Below are 21,086 nucleotides of genomic sequence, written 5' to 3' on the forward strand. Positions count from 1 at the left end.
CTTGATGTCTGACTATGTATGCTTAGCGCCTGTGGCCTTTGAATCCAAAAATTCCCCGCAAGGGTTAGATCTGACGAGAACCATGTGTCCTGTTCACTCTCTGCTTTGTAGTTGAAGTAGCTCCTTCATCCTCGTATGCCCTTTCATCATAGTGAGTAGTTATCTACCTGAACGTCTGCTGTGCCTGATAGACGCACGGCCTCCCGCGCCCTGGGGAATGTGGATGACCGGATCCTTCCTGGAATGTGGGGGGGCCATTTGGCGTGACTGCAGGAACGAGACATGCCAAAGTAGCGGTTGTTGCAGGGAGTGAAAAAGCCCGACCTATGAGAAGAGATGTAGCACCATGGCAGAAGTTTCCTGTGTCAAGTAAGAGAGAGAAATGCTAGGATGAGTGGATACCTCAGGCACTAGAAGGCACTGGACTTCCATGACGTCATGCTACTACTCTTAGTCATGTAGGCGGTGGATGAATTTGGAAGGTTCTGGTTGGTTGGCGGGCAGTGGAAGGGGGACAAAGTACTTTGTTGCAATGGTCTCGAGTGGTCGGTCGTATCTAGTACTTCATAGTAGAAGTCGGAAGCCATAGTAGTTCTTATCCCGCCGCACGCCCCTCTTCATCCCGAATCCCCTGCACTTTTGGTTCCAGAATTACCCCCCAACTTCGTGCTTCCCTGCATTCTTATTCTCTTCAGGGAACATCGAACACCTTCCGACCTTCATCGATTCATTTGCGACCTTGACTTTGCGCCTGGTCTTCTGGTCCTTTGATCCCGGTTTAGAAGCCCGGTTCGCACTCCGTCCCCGCGCGACATCATGCTTCAAACCTTGGCTGGATCTTTCTCATACGTCCGCCTGAAGTATTGACCGGTGTGGTTCATCGCCTTCCAAATCGCAAAACATATCCAGCCAATTCTCATCCAAAGAATCTTTTCCGGACCCAAGAAATACCACGTGACCGGCTGTTAATTCTCTCGGCGATTCGACTGGTGTGCTGTGGCGTTACCCCTCCAGGAACCATCTATCGTTGGAGAAAAAGACATGGAGACGCCTGGGTTTTCCCAGCTTGACGAGGGCCTATCGCAGGGCGATATCCCCCTTCGTCCTCATACCGATGGTCCATCTATTGTCGTGCCTACCGCGCATCCGCCGGCTCTTCCGGGCACCTCGTCGCATAACCCCCAGAAACCCAGATTGGCCACCCGTCCCGCGCATGCCGAAAAGAAACAGCTTCTGTCCACGGGGAGCAGCAAAGTCGCCATCCCTCGACAGCGCTCGGCTGCAGCCCCGCGATATACCAGACGTGTCCCGCTGGCGTGTGAGTCGTGTAGGCAACGGAAGACGAAATGTAGTGGTGATACGCCCGTGTGTCGACAGTGCAAGGAGTTGAGGATAAGTTGTCGGTATCCGATCTCTTGGCGGGAGCGGACGAAAGGGTATGTTGGTTGCTGGTTTTTGTTGTTTTTTGATACTGAGGGTGGGAAATTGATATTGACGTTCTTAGGGAATTGGATAAACTTGCTGTGAGGGTTACGGACTATGAGAACTTACTGCGAGATCTTGGCACTATTGTCGATGGTCGGGCTGCGGAGCGTATTAGGACGGTGTTGGAGAAGGTTAGAGATATCCCGATCTTGACGCTCGACGAAACGAATGTCTATGCTAGTCCCACGAAGTCACTAACCCCGACCAGCACTCCTATAGCGGCAGCGGTAGCGGCGAAGGCACTCAGTCCAGCTCGGTGACACCCCAGGACGAAGACAACGATGACGAGGTGACCTCTCCTTCGTCCATCGGATCTTTGGATGCGATCGATCGGGTTGAGGAAGATGTGAACCGCACTCCGAGTTCCAGAGCCACTGGTTATATGGGGAAGAACTCCGAAGTTACTTGGATGCAGCGGGTGCGCATGGAGGCCGAGCATCGTGCTCGCAAACTGCCGGGCCCCTACGAGGCAGAACATGAGGGCGAATTTGCCATTCACTCCGTCAACTACCATCTAGACGACATGGATATCTCGGTGCCAGGTCCTGTGCATGTGTACTGGATGCCGCCGCGCAAGGTGGCAGATAAGTTCTTCGAAGACTACCTCGATACGGTCCACCCATTCTATCCTATCATCAGCCGGACCCTCTTTCGGGCGCAATACAAAACGTTCTTTGAGAGCGCTGCACGGCCAGGAGACAAGTGGTTGGCTATCCTGAACATGATATTCGCCATTTCCGCCAAGCATGCCCATCTTACGCGGGCCCCGTGGCGGGGTGATGAGAATGACCATCTGGTGTATCTGACGCGAGCTCGGATCTTGAGCATGAACGGCGACGTGCTTTTTAGTCACCCTGATCTCCAGCAGGTGCAGGTCGAAGGTCTGATCGCCTACTATCTACTTGCATCGGACCAGATCAACAGGTAAGCAGCTCCAGAGAATTGTCTTGCCAAATGTGTCTGTTCTAACCTGACAATTGATAGGGCTTGGAGAATTGCCGCTTTGGCTGTTCGTTCCGCAGTCACTCTCGGATTGAACATGAAGAACTCCAGCGAGGGAACGGCCAACATATCCAAGGAGGCACGCTATAGGGTGTGGTGGTGTCTATACACATTTGAGCACATGCTGGGCATCATGACTGGTCGAGCTACCACCATTACCGACGGTATCTGTACCACACCGTTCCCTCTCCCCTTTGAAGAAGATCAATTGGTGGAAGCCGCAGCGACCAAGCTTTTGAACGAGCCCGAACTACGCCAGGAATACATTGATACGGCCCTCGCCTGCATCTCTGTGCGGCAAATGCCATCTAATCCCAAAGGGGGTCGAAACGCTCAGACGACGGATAAACCGCGTGATCCGGCATGGCTGAGAAGCCTTCCGCCCTCAAGCGCTCTTGGATTCCTGTACTACGTCGACCTTGCAGTTATTTCACAGGAGATTGTGAACCGTGTGTACTCACTGGATTGCGTTTCCATTCCATGGGGTCACATTGAGAACCGCATTGGTGAACTGCGAGCCCGCACTGACCTGTGGTACGCCAATCTCCATGAGTCCTATGATTTCACTCGACGGGAAGACCAGCCAGCAGATACCTTGCGTGGCAAGCTCTTCCTCGCCTTCCACTACTACAGCGCGCGCATTACGCTAGGACGACCGTGTTTATGTCGCCGTGACGCACGACAGACGGCGTCTAACAAGAAAGAGACATTCAGCCATGAGATGGCGGTGATATCACTAGACTCTGCCCGAAAGATGCTCGACTTGATCCCTGATGTGCCTGACGCTGTTCGTCTCTACGATATCTGCCCGTGGTGGTGCATTCTGCACTATCTTATGCAGGCAACGACCGTGCTGCTGTTGGAGTTGTCTTTTGGCAGTATTCATATGCCAGATGAGGAGGCAAATTTCCTACATGCCGCCAAAAAAGCCATTCGCTGGCTCTTCGCAATGTCTGAGAACAGTCTTGCATCTCGACGCGCATGGGAGTTATGTTATGGCAGTCTCCGGCAGATTGCTGCAGGTATGAGCTATGACATCAGTGACTTGCCCGCGTGTGGCTTTGAGGCTCAGCCTCGGGCCCAGGATCAGAGCCAGGCGCTCAACGGTACACAGCCTGGCTATTCGAACCAGCCGGAACAGTCCATACATGCGGGACCGACCTTCTACAACCCTGCGGCATCAGATATGAACAATCCAGCCTCAGCTCCCCTTCAGATGAATCAGCAACCCAACATGTTGTTCGCTCAGATCGACCAGCCTTTCCAGGGCTTGGCGCTGCCAGCTTCCAACCCGTTGTCCACGAATTCGGAGTTGAACTCCGGTCCCGGGGACTCGTATTTCCCGTACGATCCGATCAGCGGGGAATTCATTCGCTCATTCTTCCCTTCCTCAAACGACGAGGAGCCATGGGGTGAAGCGTGAGTGTCTTTGGTTGTTTGCTTGGAGAGCGCAACCTTGCCATTCGTTGTGGTTATCTCGCGCCTGATGATTATTGTCTTCGTGCGAGCCAGCGATGCTCTATATCTCTTGTCTATTGGGATTGACTCTCAAGACTCTTTTTTCTTCTCTTTTCTCTTTTCTTTCCTATTTATTGAAAGTATGTTTAGGGCATGTATTTCTATCAACGTCTACGATATCACGCAGGGCGACTGGTGTTTTATAGGGTGTGATGGATAGAATGGGGTGATACAGGCTGGAACTGGTTGTTACTGCAACGATACACGAGATGGGATAGAGGTGACTGGAGCTTTAGGGTCTGATTGGCTTTTTATAGGATGATAGTTTATTGTGCACTGAAATACAATGGATCTCATCATATCTATGTTATAAATTCCATCCATCGATCTAGACCGTGATATGAATATGCAATGCCCTGATTGGCTGACCGCAACACGCTGACTCAGCAGGATGAATTTCCCCGGCGAAGCTTTTCTCTTCGGCGGCGACGAAAAGCATCCAAAGCTTTCGCTTCCCTCCAACAACTTCCCCCCAAGCCGCCGGTTTTCGCCAGGCCCACGCCTTGTCCGCTCAGATTGAGGAATGCCGACCCATCTCAACGATTAGACATGCGCCACAGAACGTCCGTCCGACGGTCACATCGAGATTTGGATTTCCTCCGCCCGCAGGTCTCCTCCGCTACCTCCGTCGTGTCATGAAAAGGTGCCTGAGTCCAGCTCGTCTGCCGTGCCTGGACCGCGGATCTTCCTCCGTCCTCCAGCCTTCGATCCTCCGTCGTCTCGTCCCCCGACACACACTCGCGTCCGCAAGCCGGGGACCTTTCCCCGATAGGCGACGACAATGGAGTCGCCGCCAGTTCTCCGTCGGGGCCGGTCCTCCGATCAATCGCCAATTGCTGCAAGACTATGTTAGGGTGGAAATGAAGAGATGTCCTATCGCAGGACCAGATCAGAGTAATCCGGAAGCTTGGATCGCAAGGCTGGATCAGTACCTGCCGCCTTCGTTGCGGAGAGATAGCGACGGTGGTCATACAAACATCGACGATGTTTCGGATGACAATGTGGTTCGGACCGATACAGCGGCTTATTTTGCGCAGACGATTCAATTGGCTAATTTACTGCTGCATGCGCGGGATTCCGGGAAGATGGATTTGCTAGCGTATGTTGGTTTCCGGTTGAATAATTGGCCCGCTGTGCAGTTCTTGATTAATCGTTTGCTTGATGCCGCGGACTCTCTTAAGGAGGTTACAATACCTTCTAGGCCTTTGTCTAGCTATGATTGGGGTCTGGGACAGGGGCTCTCGCTGGATGAGCTTACGGATAGGTCTGAGTCGCAGGCTCCGAAAATTCCGCAGGCGGCTTTGAACGGCCTGCCGGTGTCGGATATGACGAGCTTGGATGCTTTCACGGAGCGGCCGTATGCGGATGACCATTCGAAACGATTTATGGCTGAGGTGTGGCAGAGCTTGGGGTCTATCGTGCTGGAGGCTGCTGATGCTTCGTCTAACGAGTCGAAGTTGGCTATGTCTCATGTGTTTCAGATTCTAGCTCGGCTGCACCATTCTGATGCTATCTCCGATAGGGTGTATAAGTACGTCCCGCCGGATAGTTATCAAGCTACCTTCCGACCTCCGGGCATGCATCTGCTTTCCAGTCATATCATGAGTGTTCTGTCTGACGCTGCGTGGCTGGTTCATGAAGCGGAGGTTGCTGCTAAAGCGGCGGCTGCTGGAGAGGATTCGCCTTATCTTCCATTCAAGATGGGGGTTCGTGAGCTCGGGCCTGAGATCTGGCTGGAGTTTATCCTCTGGTGCTGTGTCGAACATGGTCACATCGAGGAGGGAGTATGGCTAATTGATCGAATGACAAGCAAGACTGGAGATCAGGCCTGGAAATTTCAGAGCTGGAAGCCCTTACTCGATGACTCTGGGTCGGTCTGGCAGACTAAAGTCGACCAGGAAGAGACTTGGCGACAGCCCGGCCACCAGGAGCGCTCTACGATGCTGCGAAAGCGGCATAGTCCGACGCCTTTCCACGGGCTCGGAAAGCGAACCATGAGCACTGAAGTGGCCGCGGCCTTGCTGGATAGCCTTCCCAATCAGGTATATCTAGGCCTCGGTTTCAGAGGTATGTCACCGAGCGCCCTCTTGCGCTATGCTTCCAGTCTCAAGTTCGCGATTGCCCCGTCAACGGACGACGGCAAATTATTGCCTACGCGCAGAACGTCGAACTGGTTCACCGTGCGGGTTGTGGAATCGGGAGGCCTCAAACCGGAAGCCGACCCCCGGATATTCGAAGACTTCCTCAGAATCACGCCGTGCGTCGTTCCGCCCTGGGATACCGACCTCCACCACGTCAATGAAGATGCATTGACCCGAATGAGCCCGTCACAGCTGTACGATGACACAGCTGCCTTGGTCGGACTGATTGAGTACAACATCCGGTTCTATTCGTCGAAGCGGTTCTGTGGTGACGCTTTGAACGCATTCTCCTGGCTGCAAGCCATCGTTGACAGCAGCAAGATGCAGCGCATCGACGAGTTCTTCTCTTCGCGCGTTGATCGACCCGGCGTCGTCCTCCCTACCCTCGACCTTGACGATCTGGACTCCGCCGAACCCTTCGAATCATCCATGCCGCAACTGTCCAGCGTCACCCTGGCCGAGCTGATCGACCTAATCACCGTCTCGCGCGCCTTCACATTCGGTAACTGGCTCTTCTACTCCGACGACATCGATGGCCCCCCAGTCCCTCCCCGCTCCTACGGCGACCAAGCCCTAGCTCCGTCCATCATCCGCTACGCTACAGCAACCCGGAACGCTGCCCTCTGCGACGCAGTCGTTCAATCCCTCTCCCAACCTCTCTCCTCCAACACCCTCCGCGCACTCCTCAACTCCCGCATCGCCCTACACCAATGGGACGCAGTCACCAAACTCTTCGAATACCTCCGCGACTACCGCGCCAAATCCTGGGGTCAGAGCAACGCCACCGCGCTCGCCGCAGAGATCATCCGTCTCGAGCACACCATCTACCGACAACAACCACCCCCAGACCCCTCAACCCTCCAAGAAACCACCACCTCCCTCACCCGCGCCAAGGACCTCCTCTCCCGCCTCCTCACGGGCGTCTACAACGAACCCACCCACGTCGCCACCTCCCGCTTCCAAGAACGCGCCATCTCCGGCCTCCACAACATCTTCCTCTCCATCCCAGGCACCCTCCACGACCTCGCCGCCTCCCTCTCCAACTCTTTCCCCCACAAACCCACCACCACCACCAACAATACCTCCCGCAACGCCATTCCCTACATCCCCACAACAGCCTTCCACACCCTCCTCTCCGCCATCGTCGACACCCGCGGCAGCGCCGCCGGCCAACGCTTCTACGACAAATGGTGTCTCGACACAAAATCCCCCACCTCGCGCCGTCTCCAAGAAGGAGGCATCGAGAGATTCTATCTCGGCAAGGAGCGGAACCCCGCGAAGGGCGACCCGCACTTCGACGCCAAGTACTTCAAGCGAGCCAGGGAGAAAGCCACGATGCCGAATCCCATGACCGTGAGGATTATCGCGCAGGCTGCTGTGGCGGAGTATTATGGCTTTGAAGGCCAGGGCAGTGTGAAGAGTAATCCTGCTGAAGAGGTTCTGGATTTCTGTATCAAGAGGTTTGAGGCCTTTGGGATGCGGAGACGTGAGATTAATCGGGAGGTTGGGGGGATTGTGTATAGGAGACGGAGGGAGGGAGGGAAGTTGAGGAGGGAGATGGAGAGGAAGGAGAAGGAGAAGGAGAAGGTTGATGCTGTGGCTGTGGCTGTTTGATTGAGCATTTGGGTAGGGGGGTGTTTATACCACGATTGATCTGTCTGTCTTATGTACCGTGTATGTATTATTTTGGTTTTTGGGAGATATATGCATGGGTTGTTCATAGATGAGCGATAATAGATTACTGTATTATACTTCTTACTACTTACTGAATCTGCATTTATGTGTTTATTTTTACAGATATGTACTGTTGGATCATAGTCGTAGCAATAGGCACTATTTTTGTTACGGTCAATTGGGATAGATGATAAATTATCCATCCCCTATGAACTAGTTTGCACTAGAGATAGAAGCATTATGAGACAGTTGTAAAAGGCATGGTATGTACACCCACATCTAGCAATTATCAACACTAATGGCGCATTTGAACATCAAAGGTATCATAAACAACATATAAACCACAACCGAGCATCCCAGAATACCCATAACACATAATCCCAACCAGCTAGCTCCCAATAGCGCCCCAGTAGTAGATAACGATATCAGCAGAACGAACAAATGTTTATGACACTGCGACTCCAGAGCTTCCCGCAATCATCAATCATCATACTCGAAGCGTCATCGTGGCGCAGAAGACACAGTAATATCATTTAAAGCTCCTCCTCCTCGTCAACTCCCATCTCAACGTCCTCCTCTGCATACTGCATGTCACCACCCAATTCCTGCTCGACCTCGTCGACAACAAAGCTCTCGTAGTCTTCCAAGCCCTTTTGGACATGGACCTTGAAGCGGATGACATCGTTCAGCATGCTTTCAACATTGGTGTGCAGCTCCTCTCTCAACGCGTTCGCGCGGAGGGTCAATTGCTCATACTCAATGTTTGTGTTCATCTCGCGCTGCTCCATCAACTGAACGCTTTCGCCCAACGTGGCTCGCATCTTGGCCAGCTCCTTCTCCATCTTCTCAATCTGTGCATCCGACGCGAGCTTCTGCGTGGTGGTGACCTCCTTGAGCCGCTCGAATTCCTCTTCGGCGGCACGTGCCTTGTGCTCCAGAGCCTCAACTTCGCTTCGCTTCTCGTCCATTGCCTCCTTGATGTTGTCCAGGAGATTGCGTCGTTCCAAGTCATCATCAATGGCACGCTTCCGGCGCTCGTTGATCTCCTTCCGGAGGGCCTGTAGATTGCTGCGCACAATGCCGCGGAGATCGAGGTTGAGCAAGTGTGCAGGGTGATAGCCAGTGAAGGGGTCCGCCAATAGTCGATCTCCATCGGTTGAGATTCGGTTCGCTAGACCACCGACCTGGGAGGCGGAGAAATTGCTCTCGTTCACGTTCAGACTAAGCTCGTAATCTTCGCCCTTGGCATTGACGGCAGACGAAGGAATTAAACTGTTCTGGTATCCAAGCGTGTTGTAGACCTTGACGATCTCCTCCAGATCTTCGAGTTTCCTACTAGCCTCGGCCTCTTTTGCCATGACCCGCGCGTGGGTCTCTTCCAATCGGTTGACTGTATCGTCAAGATTCCTCTGCAGGCGCTCACGTTCCGTGTTCATGCGGTCGATATCCTGGATTGTCAGGCCTTGTTGGTCAACACTGGCCTGAAGCCCAGCCCGCTCCTCTTCGGCGGCTTGCAGGTCATCTTCCGTCTTCTTGAGCTCGTCATCCAAGAATTTGATGCGGGTCTCATATTTTTCGATTTTGCCCTGGACATTCTGGTTGTAGTCTTCGAACTTCCTCTTGTCGTCCTCCAAGATCCTGAAATGCTTGTCCAACTTGGCCATGTCCGGAGCGTTCTTCTCCATCTCTTCGATCTGGTCACGTAGCGCTCGGTTTTCGGCTTCCAAAGATTCCATCTCCTGAACGTATTTTTCATTTCCTCTCTCAAACTCCTGGGCCATCATCTCAACATGAGGGACTAGTCTCTTCTCGGCCGTCGCGTCATCCTCATCTTCCCCGCCTTGCAGCCAGTCGTGGTAGGCACTTGTAAGAAAACGGAAGATGATCCGGTCACCAGACACATCGACTCCCATCTCTGCGCAAGCCTCATCATATTCCCCGAGCAGATATCTATCCATCATCTGGGCCAGTTGCATCAGCCAATGCAGCATACCGAGGAAAGTCGGCCAGTTCTGGCCTCCCACAGCCGCAATCTGCGACTTGGTGATACCCTTTTCGTAGGGATAACGTAGTTGCTTGAGAATTGGTGGAACCTCCGCGTCCATGCTCTTCTGAAACTTGTACCCAGGATCAATGCGATGATACAGCCACTGGAAAATGTAGTTGAAATCTTTTTGTGTAGGAGAGCGTAAGGTATTCTGCCCCAGTGAATGCTTCATCTCGAGCTCAAAATTGTTGTGTGTCAAGTATTCCAACAACTCTTGTCCAATGCGAGCTTGAAAAGATCTATCTCTGAGTGGCCGTGGGTCTCTGGGGACACCAGCAACTGACGGGACCTGAGTAAAGAAAGAATGGTGGCCCATGGCGCCACCCACGGACGGTCGTGAGAAGACACTACTCCTCCGTTGCAATCCTTGCGACCCTGCTGTGCTTTGCGACGACATCGGGCCCGGAGCAAAGCTTGGGCGCCCGACACTAGGGCCATGGAACATGTTACTGGAGACGGAGCGTCTGACTGATGAGAGACCGGCATCGGCACCAAAACCTCCACCTGAAGAAGACCGCTGGAAGTTGGGCTGTTGAGGACGACTGGCGGAGTTGAGAAGCGACATACGCGTGTGCTGAGACGTGAAAGGAGGGTTCTGGTATCCGATTGAGCTGGTGCGCTTCAAGGCCGAGGAGGGTTGCGGAAGAGCAGAGTAATTTTGGCTACCCATCGCCATAGACTGAGACAGCTAGATTAGTATTATACAAGAGGGGCAAGTCTGAAGGAAGCAAGGCACATACCTCGCGGGGGCGCCTGATGCTGAACAATCCTGTATCCTGCGACATGATGACGGAAAAAGCCGCGACTGCGGCGGGCAATCACAACCCTAGCAAGCGCAAACTCTTGAAAAACGGCTAATTTGCAAGGGGTATGCGATTTGTACCAAAATCGATATATCCAGAAGAGGCGCGACACCAAGTTGGCGACGGAGGCGCAATAGGAGGCGGGAGAGTTGTGGATGGCAGTAGCAACCGAGCGGGCAGCAATAATCATAATAATCAAAGTAAACAAGACATGCCACTTTCTCTCGTCCCAACAAAGTAGGCGGTGAAGTCCAGGGAACAACTGCCGGATTGGGCCAGGCGCTATCACGAGACTCTGGGGAAAGTCACGGGAATCTCCGCCGCGGTACGAAACCAGAACCACGTAAATTACCAGCGCTACTTCCGAGGTCCATCTGATTTGGGAAGGGCCGCTCCATCGCCTCCTCATCCTGTGTCTCTCTTCTCCCCTTCTCCTCATCGTCCCTTTCTCTCGGATCCTTCCCCCAACACTCCTCCTCGCTAAGAATAACCCTGTTACCACCCAGTTAGAGCTACTGCTCCTGGGAAAGTTGCCCATCATGGTCCGCGAGGAGCTTATCTCCTCTGCTGTAAGTGCCGCCTTTATCTATGATTAATATCTTGTTGCCGGAATCGGAGCTGACCCTCACGCTCGATCGCTAGGTCACCTGTATGTGCTCAACATTCCCATTTTCATGTTGATTCATGTGCTCGTCTAATGTCTCTGCAGTCCTCCAAGACCCATCTGTCGCCGCCTCGCCAATTGAGAAGCGAGTCGCATTTCTCCAGTCAAAGAACCTGACTAAAGAAGAGATCGATGTTGCGCTCGCCCGAGCAGGTGAAGATCCGTCTACAGCAGCTGCCGCCGTAACCGCATCATCTGGCTATCCATCGCCTCCCCAACAAGCTGTCTACCGACCTCCTCCTCCACCTGCTGCAGGCTATGGATATCCTCCTTATGGTCAATGGCAGGCTCCGCCAGAGTGAGTCTCGATTTTGCCCATTTCATACTGTATTCAACTAATCTTGCGTCGCAAGGCCCCCGAAACGGGACTGGCGTGACTGGTTCATCATGGCTACGGTGATGGGAGGAGTAGGTTACGGACTCTACACGATTACCAAGGTCGGTGTCTCATTACTCACATTGCTCGATCAATTGAAACATGCTGACATTGGTTAAGCGCTATATCTCACCTTTAATCGCACCCCCCACTCCACCCCAGCTTGAACAAGACAAGGAACACATTGATGAGCAATTCAATCGCGCATTTGCCCTGATCGAACAATTGTCCACAGATACTGCCGCACTGAAGTCTGCGGAGGAGACGCGCACAGAACGGCTAGACACCGCCCTGCGGGAGGTTGAGAACCTCGTTTCTGACATGAAGAACGCCTCCCGACGGAGGGACGATGAGACCCGTCGTATCAGCGACGAGGTCAAGTCACTGAAGGATGCGATCCCCAAGGCGCTGGAAGGCGCCCGGGAAGGCAATGAGACACGGTTGAAGGAGCTTGGTGCTGAATTGAAGAGCCTGAAAGTCTTGCTGGGCAATAGACTTGGTGGCAGCGGCAACAGCGCCACCTCTCCTGCTCCTGGACGGTTCAGCGGTATGAGCATTCCTACTGCTTCTCGGCCTGCGGAGGAGTCAACTCCCGCCGCTACGGCCCCGGTCAACGGTACGCCCGCCGCGCCAGCATCAACCGAGCAGCCCTCTCAATCAGCACAGCCAAGCGCGAGCCCTAGTACTACCTCGGCGAGCAACAGCCCTCTGTCGCACCTGGGCCGTTCTGCTTCCATTCCTGCCTGGCAGATGGCTGCTGCCAACCGCTCCAAGACCGCATCTCCCTCGACCCCTTCCACCAGCACTCCGGACAACACGGCTAGCGCGGCTCCTGAGTCGAGCGCCCCGGCTAGCTGAACACATACCAGATACTTTGAAGATTTCACTTTCCAGCGAACTGCATTGTTCCAATCTTGTAATTAGATGGAGGTTATCGAACGAACTTTACGCATGAGATGTCTAGGCGTTGCTGGATGGTGCGGAGGATGTACAGTATGTAGCACGTGAAAGTACCATGTCGCAACACCACTTCTACCCATAGGTATCCCGATTATATACAAAAAGGATCTTAGAAACAGCATGCTCGTTCAATTCCTCTAGACCACGAAACAGAATAAAGCCACAGGGCAGACCCGCTCTTATCAGTCGATAGACATTCCATGATTGACGCCCATCCGCCGCACCCAAAAGCTTGGCATTTCGACGTCAGTCCCGTTCACCTTCACAAGTCTCACCAATATTTTGCACCTTATGACAATTCTCAGATATGGACAACCCCCACCCAGAAAGAACTATGTCCCCCCGCGACTCCTACTCCCACTCACGCTCCCACCGAGATCGCACCCACTCCCACACCCGCTCTCGCACACGCTCACGCTCTCCCAATCGCGATCCTACCTCGAGATCCGACAGACACCGCAGCAGCAGACATCACCACCACCACCGCCATCACCATCACCGACACGACCGCCACCGCGACCATGATCGCGATCGCCACCGCCGCGATCGCCATACCTCCCGCTCAAAAGATCTACCAGAACCGGCACCAGCAGCCCCCATAGTCCTTCCCTTCAACTCACGCGAACTCACCAAATATGACCTGGAGCACTACGCCCCCATGTTCGATATGTACCTGGACATTCAGAAGGGGATAATCATGGATGATTTGCCGGAGGATGAGTTGAAGGGGAGGTGGAAGAGCTTTATGAGGAAATGGTAAGCAGATTACGAACTTGGTTCTTTGGATGGGTAGATATACATGAGGACGGGAATCAATTGACATGGTGTTATTGCAGGAACCGCGGAGAGTTAGCAGAGGGGTGGTATGACCCCGCTACGTTGGAAAAGGCGAGAACGAATCTTGCGCAAATGCAGGCGCAGACGAGTACGAATACTGGCTATCGAGGCGAATCGCAACAGGATGAGCGTGGGGATGAAACTCGGCATAGGGATGTTGAAGGGGAGGAAGATGAGGACGACGATGAATACGGTCCGGTGCTTCCCTCTACATCTGGGCGTGGTGGAGGTCCGTCTTCGGGACCTACGATACCTACGCTGCAGGATTTGGAGTTGCGGAAGGGTATGTCTCTTTTCATATTTACTGAGACTCTTTTGTCTACCAGATGGTGGTAGAAGGGTCTACTTGATACGGGCATGAAAGCTAACAACGAGCAGAACTAGCAGCTGAAGACGCAATTGCGGCACGTCAAGACTCGCGCGCCCAATATCGCAGCGAACTGCGCTCACACAAGTCCGAGGTCAAATACTTGCAGGAGGAGGTAGCGCCGCGCGCGGAACCGGGGACTCATGAACGGCGCATGGAGAAGCGACAGGAGGCCGCGGCGAGTAATCGCGCCTTTGCGGAGGCGAAGCGTGGGGGATCTCCGGAGGCAGCGCCGGAGGAGGAGTTGATGGGGTCTGGAGAGAATGATTTGGATTCGTTGAAGAAGGCGAAGGAGAGGGAGCAGCGGAAGAAGAATGAGCGGGAGATTCGCAGGGAGGAATTACTCCGGGCACGGGCGGCGGAGCGTGAGGAGAGGTTGCAACAATATAGACAGAAGGAGGAGGAGACGATTGGGTGGTTGAAGACGTTGGCTAAGCAGAGGTTTGGGTAGTTCTTCTGTCTTGGTTTATATACTACTAGTGTTATGATCGTACATTGGCTGTAGACGGGACGTCAATTAAATATAATATAGCCGCGTATCCCTGTCAACCTCTTGCCTACATATCATCCACACTGCTGCTGCTGCATCCTTGTTTTGCATAGAGGCGGCCACTTCTCTTGGTCTTTCTATTATAGAGTCCTTGATTCTGGATACTCGGATGATCACATGTTCAACTAGACGTACTTCTGTTTCCAAGCAGGGACATCATCCAAAGTATCACATTCTAAGAACGATGAACCAATGCCCAGCCGCGCCCCTTTGTCGCTACAGTTATATCCAATACACCCCAAAAGCCCTAAAGCAACCATACCGCCCAATCTCAAGGGCATCAACGCTTTCCTACAATGCCACTCCCACTAGCAGAACCTCCTCTCAGACAGGTAAACAAGCCACCCCAACACAACCCAACCGACTCTAATCACTACCAGACTGGAACACCCACGATGAATTCTTCAAATTCACACGAGGCCGCTTTCTCGTCGATGAAGCCAAAAACCTCAGCATGCGCGAGATCAAATTCGACATGAACAGCCTTGCCCGTATCGCAGCAGAGTCAGTAGGAGCCACGCACTGCACCTCCATACAGAAGTACCCCGACGGCATGTTCAACAAGGCGTTCCTCATGTCGATGGGCAATGGCCACGAAGTCGTAGCCAAGGTTCCTAATCCGAATGCTGGTATTCCGCATCTAACTACAGCTAGCGAGGTTGCTACCATGGACTTTGTAAGTATATCCTACCAAGTCTAATATATGTGCTAGATCCAGCTAACACAACTTGATCCTGGGAGGCCAGAAACGTGCTTGAAACACCAGTGCCTCGCGTCTACACATGGAATTCGCATGCAGAATCGCACCCAGTCGGGGCTGAGTTCATCATCATGGAGAAAGCTGCCGGCGTTCCTCTTTCTCATGTCTGGGAGACACTGAAACTACCTCAGAAGCTCCAAGTGCTTCTTGCCATGATACGTCTACAGAAAAAATGGCTGAGCGTGTCATTCTCGCATTACGGTAGCTTATCCTACGCGAAAGACATCAAAGCATCATCACCAGAAGACACCCACTACATCAAGGACGGCAAAGCCGTCAAGGATTCACAATTCGCCATCGGCCCTACCACAGGCCGCGATTGGTGCGATGCGAGCCGCTCACTTTTGGATATAAATAGGGGACCATGTACATCCTACATCAGAATCCCTCCCATCCGCGAGCAGTCGCTGACACATTCGTAGGGTCCGATATACAGCAATTTCTGCAAGCAGTCGGGACACGAGAAACAAAAGCTATCCAATCCCTGCACCCACCGAAACAACTAGCCCTATTCCGCGGCCCAAAGCTCTACCAACCATGTCCCCAAACCAAACTCACAGCCTTATCCCACTACCTCCAAATCCTCGAATCCCTCATCCCGAACGACACAGCCCTCACCACCCCCCACCTCTGGCACAACGACCTCCACAACGACAACATCTTCATCGACCCGCAGAACCCCGAATCCATCACCTCCATAATCGACTGGCAATCAACCCACCTCTTCCCGCTCTTCACCCACACCCCTGACCCGGCCTTCCTCGACTGGACAGATGGTCTCGAGCCCGAGACTCTCGACCTACTACCTAGACCGAATCTCTCCGGGCTATCCCCGGAAGCGAGATCCGCAGCTGTGCACGAATACACCACCCAGAACTTATTCATCGGATGGCGCAAGCTCACGCGCGCCAAGAACCCAGCTCTATATCGAGCTATCGAGTTCAAAAAGACACCCGCGTATGGGTTGATATTCCTCGCTCATCGGATGTTCGAGTATGGCGAGGCGCATTTCATGTCGCTGCTTGTTGATATGAAGGATCATTGGGGAGATTTACCGGATACTGGTAATGTCCCGCTCCCGTTCGAGTTCACAGAGGCAGAGATCGAGCGTATCAAAGTGGCCTGTGATGGGGCGGTGGCGGGGACGGAACTTGTCGATGGGGTGAAGGAGCAATTGGGCGATTTGTGGCCGGATAAAGGGCTTATTGAGAATGAGAGGTATGAGGAGTGTAGGGCTGCGCTGGGGGAAGTTAGGGATCGGATTGTGGAGGAGTTGGCGGAGAGTGAGGAGGAGAGGGAGGAGTATCGGCGGTGGTGGCCTTTTGATTGAATTATTCCAGAGGGATATGTTTGTTCGTTGGTAGGATAGAGAATCCGTTCGTATGTACTATGATGTTATTTAAAAAAAATCCAAAACTTTTTCTAGTCCTCTACCTCTATCTACCAACCATTCCCAGTAATCCAGCACCCCTTTTATATAAGTAAACAGATAACCATAAGAAACGCCACAAAACAACATAACCAGAATCAATCAAGAAAGGACAGAGAAGGCAAATAGATCAAGCCTTCCTCCCCAAATCCACATCCCTAACCAACTTCAACATCTCCGTCCCCTTACTCACATCCCCATCCTCCTGCAACCCAAAGAACGGCTTAACAGCCACATCGACCGTCTCCTCAAACAACCTGCCCACAACCAACTCCTTCAGATCCTCACCAGTCTGGGCGAAATCCGGATAAGCATTCAACTCCAACAACCAAGCATTGCCCTTCTTATCGACCAAAAAGTCCACACCGAAGAGTTCAAACACATTCGGCAGAGTCTGGAAATGCACCATCATGCCCCTAGCCGCAGCCTCGAAGATCTCGCCACTCACGGCGCAAATCTGATCAAAGACGTTCTGTTTCCATGTATCGCTGAGACCGGGGACATAGTCCTCTAGGTTCCAGAAGCGACGGACGCTGTCCGGGTTAGCGCGGCCGTTTTCCTGGAAACAGGTGTTGGTGAGATGGCGGGCGAGGTCGGTGACTTCGTCTTCGTCTTCGAAGGGAGGACAATAGGGTTTTGCGGCGAAGAGGGCGAGCATTTCCTTGAAGACGTAGATTTTGAGGGAGCCGACGGCGAGGACGTAGGTGCGGATGTGGAATTTGCGGTTGTGGGAGGAGGGGATGAGGAGTGGGGGGTCGATGTAGGGTTGGGCGATGAAGTGGCGGAGTTGGGAGGTCACCACGCCGTGGTTGTCGTCTTCTTCTTCTTCGTTGTCTTCGGGCTCTGGACGCTCGGAGCCGCTTTCATCGTCGGAGTCGGGCACTTCCCATTCTTCGAAGATCTCACGCAGCCCGTCTTCGCTGTTGAAGAGGCGAATGCCTTGGCCGCGGTCGCTCATGCCGGGTTTGAGAATCCACCATTCTTTTTCTTCGTCGGGGAGGGTTTCGTTCTTGGCGAGGCTGTCGCGCAGCTCGTAGGCCTCGAGGAGGGCGTCGTCGAGGAATTCGGCGTAGTCGAGCTCGAAGTCGAAGCCGGGCTTGAAGTGCTTGGCTAGGACGCTGTCCGGGTGTTTCGTTACCCAGTTGATGACGGTGTTGGACAGGTAGTGTTTGCGGATGAGGGCTTTGCGGATGATGTATGCGTTGGCGAGAGAGGTGGAGGTGTGCATCATGACATGCTCGAATTCTAGCCGTTCGTATTCACGGTACTGGAAGATAGGTGTAGTGCGAGAGGGAAGGTCAGCGAGAGATGAAATGGCGCGACATTGACCATTTCCAAGACGACGCTGGAGCGCCCGCTCCATCAGACTCTGGACATAGGAGTCGTCGCTGTCGACGAGAGAATAGAAGGTAGGCTCAGTGTTATTATCCGGTCTACATGAGATGGAATCTATCAGAATACCAGCCATAACAGACAGACCAAGATAAAGTGGTAGCAAAAACATCAGACAAAGGGGCGAACAGCAGAGCGCGAGATGCATAAACTAGCTTGTATATCTGACAGACGCGCAAATTCTATGTTATATGCAACCACGCCGCGACTCAGCATCATTCCACTCACAGCGTAATCTCTCCTTGAATTCCAGGGGTATGCATGAAATTGGCTCGAAGCGGCGTAACACTGTGACGTATTAGCGGATTGGCCAGCAAATTGATAGGGTCTGTACAAACCTGGTCATGCCCTCCTTGACAGCCCAGCCGTCGTTCCCTGGAGCACCCTCCTCCACACTTCTGTACACATCCGAGAAGTTTGGCGCCCACTCGAAGTGTTTGTGTTGGATGCGAGATCTCTTCAATGGGCTCGTTCCATCCACGGCTGATGGCGCCTTCTCTCCCGCGGGCACAGTCTGGTGTCGCACGTCGTGCTCCTGCTTCTCAGGCGAATTGGCCGAGGCCGAGGCCGAGGCATCGACCGCGCGGAAACAGCTGCCCGATGACCAGCGGTTATCAAGCATGTTGGTGTACAGCACCTTGTTCTGGCTCACACCAGGCTCCAGCGGGACATTGACGGTATATAGATCCACACCGTCGGCCCAGTTCTTGTGGAGGTACTCGATTAACCGAACGGCATGACGCGATGCCTCCGCGATGACAACGGGATCATGGTCTCTGGAGCTAAAGGCGTACGACAGTGCGATCGCGGGCTTTCCGCAGACTGCTGCCTCCATAGCACCGCCAATGGTTCCACTGGACAGGGCGAAGAGAGCAGTTGAATTCCGGCCGTAGTTCGGACCGGACACCACGAGGTCAATCGGGCCACGGTCTTGGAAGTAGTGGTACAGGCCAATCTGAACACAGCTGGCCGGTGTGGAGTCCACAAGAATCCATTCATCTCCATCGTAACTGTCATCATCGCCCTCGTTCATACCGTGAGGGAACTCGTGTGTCGTCCCATCGTCTTTGTGCAGAGTACCGGGACGGAAGTAGGTTGGCTTCACGGCGGCCCCGATCAAGTGGGCTTTACCGATCCATGATCGCTGCTGGTGGGGGAGAACGACAGATACAATGTGCCCGGCAGACTGCAACGATTGGACGAAGGAATGGATGTACGGCGAGGACTGGTTGGACGGCGGGCCGTCGTCGTTGACAACCTATAGGCGGAGGATGGTGATCAGCATGAGTTCAGAGGGGGATTGGGGGGAAATAATCCTGGTCTTGCTCCAGAAGAGGTCTTCGAGAATAAGATAAGCCACTTACTAAGATATGCATTGTATGGGCGTGAGGAGTCTGGAGCGAGAGAGACGGGGGCTGAGGAGAGAAGGAAGAGAGGGTGGAGGGGCAGGCAAAGGCAGAGTTGGGCGGCAGCGATATTCCCCCGCCTTTCTCTTCCTTCTCCACCCGTTATCGATAACTACGCTGCCTTAACTATATTCCTCGCTCCATCTGCAGTCCAGTGCTCATCAACATTCAAACCAGTACACAACTGTATCGTATTGGGTATCTCAAAAGGAATAGCTACAGTGCCTATCTCTGTTACTCTTGAATTACATGGCTTCGCCGTCTTTGCACTCCTCGGGCGTGAGCACTCTCCCTGGCTGTGCCTGAGCCAGAAGCCTCCAGAGGCTCTTCGCCTCGGCCATCTTCTTCGTCCCCTTCAAACAGAATTTTGTTTAGGGCAATTTCATCTGCACTTCCCACATCACCTTCCTCGTCCTCTTCCTTCACGGCATCCTCAGGCTCTATTGCCCTCCTTTTCCCCGCTGCTTTCGAGGATTCCGCAATCGGTACATCGGAAAGCGGCTCGTCAATTTCCTCCTCTTCTTTCTTGATGAGGGGTGTAGCGCTGCGATCCTCCTCCTTAACAACAGGACCGGATGTGTCATTTCGACTGCTATCAACAACAGGACCGGATGTATCATCCCGACTGCTAAGAAGCGATGCTAAAACCAGCCATGCGAGCCCTGCAGAAGCCATGCTGATGCTCCAAAACAGGAACCCGAAGACAACGAATGAAGTGAGTCTCCAGTTATACATTGCCCAGCTAACCTTTCTATCAGCATCATCAAGAAACCGAGAACATAAGGGGTATCAAGAACATACCGCAAGCCCGTAAACCGCGCCCGGAACATGACCTTCGCTTTGTATACTTGCATGATCTCCGAGCTGTGCAGCTCCAAGCGCAAGCTTCCCGGTATGTTGCGCGAACCACGAGCGAACTGCACTCGTTCCATCATCGGCACTTGCAGCTTCTCCGCTTCGTGGTGCCATCCCAGCACGTAAAACGGCATGAACGAGATCTTACTAGCTGTGTCCACCAACGGCGAAGCATAGGTAAGAATAGCAGGGCGGCGCGAGTGGGAGAGAGTCGTAATCGAAGTGTTTGTATCCTGCGGAGCAGACGTAAACGGACGGGATAGGAGGGCCAAATCTAGCATGAAATTTCCCGCGGCGAGATTGGAAGGTGTTCGTGGTAATTCGAGTTCCACCTGGACATCGTAGGGCAGGGATGAAACCAGGTCTGATCCCAGGCTTGCAATTCCCCAGGGAGGACCTTCGCTAGTATTCGGTAACAGAAAGAGTCAATCATCAGTCATAGACATTGGCCAAGCAAAGGTATCAATTCATCAATGCCTGCTCGTAATATAGATCCTAACTCACCCAAACTGCAAGTGAACAATCCGTTCAAGGCCCGCCTGCGGGATGAACCTGTAATAGAAGACCCCATACGCGACCGTCGAGGTGACGATCATGGCTATAGCCGTACAGAAGAATAGAAAAGCCCCTAAATAGATCTTTTGGGCTCGCTTCGATACAAGTGGTCGGAGATATTCTGTCACTGTGTGCTGCATGTTTGCGAAAGTCATTAGTTCCTGGTCTGCCATGATGGATGGGAGAAGAGAGAGGAATTGGTACCATCACTTCTGACACGACGCCCCTATGAGGGTCTGCTCCATCGTCAGGATTCATGGTTCCT

The 21,086-nt window shown here is 53.2% G+C and overlaps 7 protein-coding genes across 7 annotated transcripts; 5 read left to right on the forward strand and 2 right to left on the reverse strand.

Moving 5' to 3' along the window:
• Nucleotides 1-1,041: 1,041 nt before the first annotated feature.
• AtWU_09659 (C6 transcription factor) lies at nt 1,042-3,910 on the forward strand (the record flags this gene model as incomplete). Its single annotated transcript, XM_035504765.1, has 4 exons — nt 1,042-1,436; nt 1,505-1,616; nt 1,694-2,409; nt 2,470-3,910. The coding sequence occupies 4 exons, from the start codon at nt 1,042-1,044 to the stop codon at nt 3,908-3,910; spliced, it is 2,664 nt and encodes an 887-aa protein (XP_035360658.1).
• A 730-nt stretch (nt 3,911-4,640) lies between these two features.
• On the forward strand, nt 4,641-7,760 carry AtWU_09660 (uncharacterized protein; the record flags this gene model as incomplete). The annotated part of the gene is made up of 1 exon (XM_035504766.1): nt 4,641-7,760. One exon carries the CDS (start codon nt 4,641-4,643, stop codon nt 7,758-7,760), a length of 3,120 nt encoding a protein of 1,039 aa, XP_035360659.1.
• Nucleotides 7,761-8,353: 593 nt separating this feature from the next.
• AtWU_09661 (kinetochore-associated Ndc80 complex subunit NDC80) lies at nt 8,354-10,652 on the reverse strand (the record flags this gene model as incomplete). The annotated part of the gene is made up of 2 exons (XM_035504767.1): nt 8,354-10,546; nt 10,608-10,652. 2 exons carry the CDS (start codon nt 10,650-10,652, stop codon nt 8,354-8,356), a joined length of 2,238 nt encoding a protein of 745 aa, XP_035360660.1.
• Nucleotides 10,653-11,209: 557 nt separating this feature from the next.
• pex14 (putative peroxisomal membrane anchor protein (Pex14)) lies at nt 11,210-12,568 on the forward strand (the record flags this gene model as incomplete). The annotated part of the gene is made up of 5 exons (XM_035504768.1): nt 11,210-11,239; nt 11,313-11,319; nt 11,380-11,632; nt 11,688-11,772; nt 11,831-12,568. 5 exons carry the CDS (start codon nt 11,210-11,212, stop codon nt 12,566-12,568), a joined length of 1,113 nt encoding a protein of 370 aa, XP_035360661.1.
• A 436-nt stretch (nt 12,569-13,004) lies between these two features.
• On the forward strand, nt 13,005-14,325 carry AtWU_09663 (uncharacterized protein; the record flags this gene model as incomplete). Its single annotated transcript, XM_035504769.1, has 3 exons — nt 13,005-13,426; nt 13,507-13,790; nt 13,886-14,325. 3 exons carry the CDS (start codon nt 13,005-13,007, stop codon nt 14,323-14,325), a joined length of 1,146 nt encoding a protein of 381 aa, XP_035360662.1.
• A 283-nt stretch (nt 14,326-14,608) lies between these two features.
• AtWU_09664 (aminoglycoside phosphotransferase family protein) lies at nt 14,609-16,514 on the forward strand (the record flags this gene model as incomplete). The annotated part of the gene is made up of 4 exons (XM_035504770.1): nt 14,609-14,756; nt 14,805-15,100; nt 15,166-15,550; nt 15,607-16,514. 4 exons carry the CDS (start codon nt 14,609-14,611, stop codon nt 16,512-16,514), a joined length of 1,737 nt encoding a protein of 578 aa, XP_035360663.1.
• Nucleotides 16,515-16,743: 229 nt separating this feature from the next.
• Nucleotides 16,744-21,079, reverse strand: AtWU_09665 (acid phosphatase; the record flags this gene model as incomplete). Its single annotated transcript, XM_035504771.1, has 7 exons — nt 16,744-18,046; nt 18,234-18,293; nt 18,344-19,263; nt 19,661-20,153; nt 20,213-20,668; nt 20,771-20,955; nt 21,026-21,079. The coding sequence occupies 7 exons, from the start codon at nt 21,077-21,079 to the stop codon at nt 16,744-16,746; spliced, it is 3,471 nt and encodes a 1,156-aa protein (XP_035360664.1).
• Between the last annotated feature and the right edge of the window lie 7 nt (nt 21,080-21,086).

Source organism: Aspergillus tubingensis, assembly GCF_013340325.1.
Source record: "Aspergillus tubingensis WU-2223L DNA, scaffold_11, whole genome shotgun sequence".
Lineage (NCBI taxonomy): Eukaryota > Fungi > Ascomycota > Eurotiomycetes > Eurotiales > Aspergillaceae > Aspergillus > Aspergillus tubingensis.